The sequence below is a fragment of the Trichomonas vaginalis genome, chromosome III (genome assembly GCF_026262505.1).
Source record: "Trichomonas vaginalis G3 chromosome III, whole genome shotgun sequence".
In the NCBI taxonomy this organism is placed as follows: Eukaryota; Parabasalia; order Trichomonadida; family Trichomonadidae; genus Trichomonas; species Trichomonas vaginalis.
The window spans coordinates 11,246,523-11,254,379 of NC_067205.1; the positions used below are offsets into that span (position 1 = coordinate 11,246,523).

At 33.7% G+C, this 7,857-nt stretch overlaps 1 pseudogene across 1 annotated transcript, besides 3 other annotated features; it reads right to left on the reverse strand.

The window, feature by feature from the left end:
• Positions 1-1,285: 1,285 nt before the first annotated feature.
• On the reverse strand, positions 1,286-1,988 carry TVAGG3_0681490 (annotated as a pseudogene). Its single transcript has one exon. A coding segment is annotated over exon 1 (703 nt).
• A 619-nt stretch (positions 1,989-2,607) lies between these two features.
• Positions 2,608-4,122: a mobile genetic element.
• A 2,296-nt stretch (positions 4,123-6,418) lies between these two features.
• Positions 6,419-6,448: a mobile genetic element.
• A 465-nt stretch (positions 6,449-6,913) lies between these two features.
• Positions 6,914-7,594: a mobile genetic element.
• Positions 7,595-7,857: the final 263 nt, after the last annotated feature.

Genomic DNA, 7,857 nt, shown 5'->3' on the forward strand with positions numbered 1-7,857 from the left:
GAGGTGAGAAAAGGGTTAGATCTAACATTCTAACATAAACATTATTTTTGGGTCATTTACACTCATTACGATGAAGAGATCATGACAAAACATGTACGCTCATTACGATGAAGAAATCATGAAAATTAAGAGGTAGAAATGAGGTTAGATCTACCCTTCTACCCTAAAATATATTTTGGGTCATTTACACTCATTACGATGAAGAAATCATGAAAATTCATGAGTGAGAAAAGAGTGAGAAAAGAGGTGAGATCTCACCTAAATTATTTTTGGATCATTTACACTCATTACGATGAAAAGTTTCGACAAAACATGTACGCTCATGTCTGACAAAGCATAAACGTTCATTACGATGAAGAAGTTTCGACAAAACATGTACGCTCATTACGATAGAAGTTTGACAAAGCATAAACGTTCATGTTTGACAAAACATGTACGCTCATTACGATGAAGAGATCATGACAAAGCATAAACGCTCATTACGATGAAGAAGTTTCGACAAAGCATAAACGTTCATGTTTGACAAAGAATAAACGCTCATTACGATGAAGAAGTTTCGACAAAGCATAAACGTCATGTTTGACAAAACATGTACGCTCATTACGACGAAGAGATCATGACAAAGCATAAACGTTCATGTTTGACAAAGAATAAACGCTCATTACGATGAAGAAATCATGAAAATTCATGAGGTGAGAAAAGAGGTGAGAAAAGAGGTGAGAAAAGAGGTGAGATCTCACCTAAACATTATTTTTGGATCATTTACACTCATTACGATGAAGAAGTTTCGACAAAACATATACGCTCATTACGATGAAGAAGTTTCGACAAAACATGTACGCTCATTACGACGAAGAGATCATGACAAAACATATACGTTCATTACGATGAAGAAGTTTCGACAAAACATATACGTTCATTACGATGAAGAAGTTTCGACAAAACATGTACGCTCATTACGACGAAGAAGTATTGACAAAACATAAACGAAGAGATCATGACAAAACATGTACGATGAAGAAGTTTCGACAAATCATTTACGTTCATGTTTGACAAAGAATAAACGCTCATTACGATGAAGAAGTTTCGACAAAACATGTACGATTAAATCATGACAAAGCATAAACGTTCATGTTTGACAAAGAATAAACGCTCATTACGATGAAGAGATCATGACAAATCATTTACGATTAAATCTATGACAAAACATTTATGTTATACAGTAATGTTAGTCATGAATGTTTGTCCTACGTGTTGGCGTTAGTGTTGAAAAATAATGTTTGTCCTACATGAAGCCGTACAAGCGTTTGAATTTGTTTATGCATAAGATTACTCTCTTGTTTTCTGTATCTATCATACAAACATAAGCAGCACCTGTTTTGTAAAGTTTATATGAAGTTTTCGATAGTTAAGACCTGTATAATAATAGAATGCGTCCTCATTCTCAACATAGTAGTAGAACTCAAACGAATGCTTACCATAAGCTGTTATTTCAACAGCTTCGTCAGATATTTCATCAACGAACTCATAAACTATATCGCCATACTTGCTTTTATTTCTATTGTTTTCAGATTTAGAACACCAACGAAGGTTTGAGATTCTGTTGTCCGTTCTATCATGATTTATATGGTCTATTTCTTTCAAATTGTTTGGATTTTCAATCCACTGTTCTTGCAATAATTCTATGCTTTAAGTACATTTTGTTGTTTAAACTAAGCACAATATAACCATAATTATTTAAGCGTTCACTCTTAATATGTTTGTTTTCTTTCGACGAATAGTAAAAGGATATGTCGTACAAATCTCATAATCTTCATGATTTCTCAATGTTTCCCATTGAGTTTGTTCCCCACTAACGTTCTCATTGACGTCCTCAATATCTTCTTCCTCACTGAACTCGTCAATATTTTCACTAGCTCCTTCTGTAATGTTTTCATCGCATTGTCATTGACTTCTTCTGTAATGTTAGATGTTGTTGTTTCGCTCATGTTCTTTCACTAATGATAAAAGTTATGTTGTACGAATTTTGAAACAGAATTTAGAGCAGTTATGAAACAATGAAGTACTTTTACGCTATTGAAAGGAACTATGAGAGTGAAGTACATGACAGCAATGACAAAAGGAACTAATATCAAACCTAATGAAATCACTCACAGGACATAGAGCTTAACAAGTACTTTGTGGAGTAATTATAAGTGAAGAGTATGTAAACCTTACTTCATGTTTGACAGCATGAATGAGGATGTTATTTCATGGTTAAAGAATATAAGCAATGTTTTCGGTAAGTATGTCATAGATGACAAAGGTCTTGTTGTATTTTATGAGACAGCAATACGAACACAGGAACTAATGGATATTATGCACTCAACAGCAAAGAAAGGATTTAGTACTATTGGCATGAATGAACATTGCAGGAATGACATATACAACCTATGCTCACGAAAGCCTTACACAAAAGCAATACAAATGATAGAACATAAGTGTCTAAGGTCAGCAAATGAAATCATTACTGTCAGTGGTTATGAAAGAACTGTTAGCAAAGATGAGTGGAAACAGCTATTCATATTAAGGAAGGACGTTGCTGAACTAGTTAAACCTGTTGCACAAACATTGTTTAGATAAGACCAGCAATGACTAAGAACCCTTTGACCTTAGTCAATGAGACCATAGAGGTTGAAGATAATGACATGAAAGAACTAGGAAAGATGAGAGAAGTTGTGAAGGATGTTTGAGTCAAAACACATGGTTCTTCAGAGCTGTTAAGAAACTTAGTAAAGAACGACAGAAATATTTTTATAGAGAAGTATTGCAAAGGATGTGTAAATGAATTGTTTGAAATAGAACTTAGAGACACTTTCACACTAAAGGACTTGAGAAGAAATAAGTACATGAGTGAAGAAGGTATTGACATAGCTAGTGTTATAAATGACTTAAGAAGATGTGTTGTTGTTATTGACGGAGCACGTATGACATATCTATGAAAGATTATGATGGAATACGAGACACAACAACACTTGTGTCAGTAGATAGCAAGGAATTCAATAAGCTCATGAAGAGTATTTATGTAGGACGTATTGAGGAAAGGATGTGAACGCACTGATGATTTATGAAGCGGGTCAGAACAAGAACTATCTTATGAAGTCAGGCATGAGATTCTTTGACGAAAGAGATGACATTTACAGCTATTTCAGAGGATATGAGTATGAGGTACTGAATGAAGTAGATGAGAACGTTATTAAAGGATATTTGAAACATGTTCACGATGTCATATGTAATGAGGATGAAGAGCTTTATGAGTATGTTTTGAACTGGTTCGCCTACATCGTTCAAAATCCTTGTGGAAAGACTGGAACAGTACTTTTGTTAATAGGAAAGCAAGGAACTGGTAAGAATGTACTTAGTAATGTTGTTCTATGCGAGCTCATTAGCAAGTACGCAACAATAATAAACGGCAATAGAGAATGTGGTTGGTAGATTCAATGCTGCTATTGAAACATGAAGCTCATCGTATGCAATGAACTAAGCTCATGCGATACGTCTAAGGTCATGAACCACGACGCACTAAAGTCAATAGTAACAGAGACTCAGTTGGACTTAAAATCAGAAGTGTCAGCCAGTAAGAAAGATAGAGAATGTTTGTAATATCATCATGATATCTAACAACTTCAACTCAGTAAAGATTGACAAAGACGACAGAAGATTTGTTGTCATTGACGTAAGCAGCAGATACAAAGGAAATTACGAAATTTCTAAATCTCATTGAAAGTTTTAATGAAGAGTTTTATTCAAACTTACTGACGTACTTCATGAGAAAGATTAAGTGAATTTGATGTAAGGAAGATACCATTCACTAGGGCTAAACAAGAACTCATCGAAATGAACAAAACACCTTACCAAATGTTTTACGAGGAGTTCTATGAAAAGTTTGTATCCGGATGGAATTGTACAGAGTGCTATAGAAGATATAAAGAATTTGCGAAGGAGAATGAATTCTTTGCATGTAGTTCAAATGTATTTGGTGGCAAGATGAGAGAATTTGTGAAGAGAAGTAGAAAGCGAGACGGTTCTGCAAGAAGTTATATTTACGAAGCAAGTATGATATTAGAAGGTCGTGGAAAGAAAGAAACAGTGAATTTATGAGGAAGTGCTTGAAAAATTCATGGAGTACATGGGAAGCAATATAACATACAACAAAGACATATACAGTGAGTTTAAGTACTACTGTGAACAGCATGAGATTGAAGTAATGAGTAAAGGAGACTTTGAAACGCTTATGAAAGACAGTAAGGAGGTCGTTCATGAGAACAGTGTTGAAATAGTTCATGAGAACAGTGAGGAGGTCATACATGAGAACAGTGTTGAAATAGTTCATGAAGAACAGTGAGAGGTCATACATGAGAACAGTGAGAAATAGTTCATGAGAAAGTGAGGAGGTCATACATGAGAACAGTGATGAAATAGTTCACGATGTCGTTCGTGAAGAAGCCATTGCAACAAAGAATGAGATAAAGGATTTCATAGAACTTAACAAGGAGGAGTTTAAAGAAGCTATGAAGTGAAAAGATGTGAAGAAGATTTCTTGGCGTATTTGAAGAAAAGAGAGACTAAAGCCAATGGCTCAAAATAAGTTTCCAACGATGTTTGAAAAGAAACGTTTGAGCTATGGTGGTGTAAGAAGCACATATTACTTGTTGTTAAGAAGTGAGGACATTTATTTTTGTCGTTAGTGTTGGAGTTTTTGTGTTTGTGTTAGTGAGAGAATAAATTAAATAAGAACTTTGCCATGGTCTCTGTCCCTAGTAGTTTTCATTAAGTTCTGGAAATAATGAAAGTCATAAACTTTGCCATGGTCTCTGTCCCTAGTAGTTTTCATTATCTCACAGAGTTAATGAAAGTCATACTTTCTATCAGATGAAGCATGCAGATGAACATAATGAAAGTTAGTGAGTTTGCCACGAGTTATGAATAAAATATTGGCATATTAGATGAATAGCTGATGAAACAGATGAAGATAAATTAAATCTTGACTTTGCCACACTCTGTCCTAGTTCCTCAAAATCCTTGACAACGTTGCTTAGAAATTTTGGTTCAAAATCATCTGATTTTAATCGTTATGCTACCTGTTAAGTTTCGCGAGATTATATAAATGTCATGGAGTATATAAAAGGAGGGACAGCTAGGGACACTGGAAGTACTTGTAAGGCTATCTGTTAAGATTGCATAAAATACTAAAAAGTCATGAAATCCATTATCGCTGTGCTAGCTTCACCTTAGAGTAAAATGACAACTAAAGTCACTGAAGCAATGAAACAAAGTTTTTGGTAGAATACATTAAATCAGGACTATTCCAGAAGGTTTTAACATTCATACTATGAAGGATGGTAGAGTTCAGTTTAGAAAGATAAAGCAACCATTAGATAGAGAAGGTATATTAAGGAAGATTAAACTTCATGAGGAAACATTGCTGAACTTAAGAAGAAGTTAGAAGAGTTGGAGAAAGGAAAGAGTTATAAAGCAATGAATTCAACAAGGTTAGAAATGAGGGTAGAAATGAAGGTTAGATCTACCCTTCTACCCTAAATTATTTTTTGCGCTATGTTTTCATACGTGTGAGGGTGGTGATATCATTAATTTTTAAGTTTATTTTTATATAAATGACGAAAACTATTGAGATAACAAACTACAACGGTCATGAGTTCAAGAATTTGTTCTTCGTTCCTCGTGAAAATACATTCTATCAGATACGAGGGAGAAAGGGTAAAGTTAGTTTGAGCGTTTATGAAGGAATGAAGAATGGAAAGTTTATACAAGCATACGATACAAACGGTTAACGTGTTTCATTAGCTTTGTCAAAACTTACTAACATTTATTTTGACAGTGATTTTGACCTATATGAAGAAGAAAGTGAGTCAGAAGATTATGAGCTGTTATGTGAAGCACAGCAATGGGAGGAGTTGCAATACTTTTGTAAGTGAGAACGTTTATTTTTACATTAATGAAGTCATTAGTGAAGTCGTTAGTGAAGTTGTTAGTGAAGTCGTTTATGTGTCAGATGGTTTTGTAAATATTTAAGGTTAAGTTGGTGTTATGGTTGTGTTGTAAAATATACGTTACTGGTTTCGTAAAGTGTCAAAACCGCTAAGTGGTGTACGGAGGCGCGCAGTGCCACAGTACACGACTTAGGGATACTAACTACGACTTAGCCATACTAACTCTCTAAGTCCTAGGTTCGAGACACATTGGCTTCATTTTTCTCTTTTTTATTGACGTAAACTATTCAATTTTTGTGTTCTCCATTCAAATTTCAGAATTTTTTTTGCAGATTTCACGCTACATTCGAAGTTACCTTTTGTAACAACCACCACTGCCTACGAAAGACGAAAGTGTGTCACGATTTCACCCGGAAATCCGATGGTTGTTTAAGAGTATGCACTTTTGTCACCTACTCATTTTTCAATATTAAATAGCCATTTTCTTCACAAATATTTCAATGTGTTTTTACAACAATTTAACATTCAATAATTTATAATGAATCGTTCTCTTTCATTAAACATTAATTAAAACCTCCGGTCATGAATATTTTTTTTGTTATTATTATTTTGTAATTTAAAATCTAATAATATATAAGAGTAAGATTTATTATTTTATATTTTAATTCGTTATGATAATCTTTATATTTACAATTTATAAAGCACCGATCCACAGATAATATAGTTCAGTGGTAAGAGTCATAGTATAAGCCTTAAGTTCCCCAGTTCGACCCCAGGGCCTTTTCGTTTTTTTCTTTTTAGATTTTTTTTCTGAAGTTTATTTTTAAGGTTCTCGCTGGCGACCACCCGTTCACCAAAAAAAATTTTCGATTTTTGCTGGCGACCCCCCTTCGCTCGATATTTTTTTTGTGAACGGGTGGGGGGGCAAACCCAAATTTTAGCTAAAAGTGACAGGAAAAAAAACGTTTAGTATTAAAAAAAAAGACCGATAAGAGCTTCGTTCGAAATATAGAGGGAACTGAGAATGCGCAACCATTCTCAGGGAATATTGGATGCTATTCCCGTTCCCTCTGTATGGAAAATTGAGGTTTTCAAAGGGAGTTAAAATAATATCAAATTTATACTAATTTACTTCAAAATACAAAAGTATTTGACAGCTAAAATTAGTTACTTTAGCAAGCCTATCAATACCCTTTTACGATTATTGCTACTTTTTCGAAATAAAATAAATTTATTATCAAAAACCTTTTTTTTTCTTAGTAAAAATAAACGAAATTTTTTACCTTATGAACTTTTGATGGAAATATGCAAATTTAAAATAATAAAGAAAGCCGCGAGCGAAGCGATCGGCTTAGTTCGAAGATTTTGATTCAAATCTTTGCTGATCTGTAATTCGCGGAAGCCGCGAGCGAATCGAGCGGCTTAGGTCTAAGATTTTGATTCAAATCTTTGCTTATATTCCTTAAATTCTTTATGAAACTCGCAACAGTTCCATAAAAAATTTTAAATTCTAAACTGTCGAAATTACCGATCAGTAATCACACCCTTCACGGGTGTGTCGCTTTTTACAGGCGTGTCACTTTTAGCTAAAATTACCCCTACTCGGTGGGGGGTCGCCAGCAAAAAAAAGATGTCAAAATTTATCCCAAAAATTTTAAAAAAATCGAAGAAAGTGCATCCCAGGGATTATAAAATTTAAGTTTTCACATCTCTACTTTATACTTTTTACTTTTATTTTTTAATTTCAAAAAAAAATTGGTGATTGTTCTATTCTGTTACAATGTGCATTATCATATTCTAATGAATTATTCATTACATACATTTAAAAAAACTTGTTAAAAATGAAATTAAAAAATTATGTTTATTA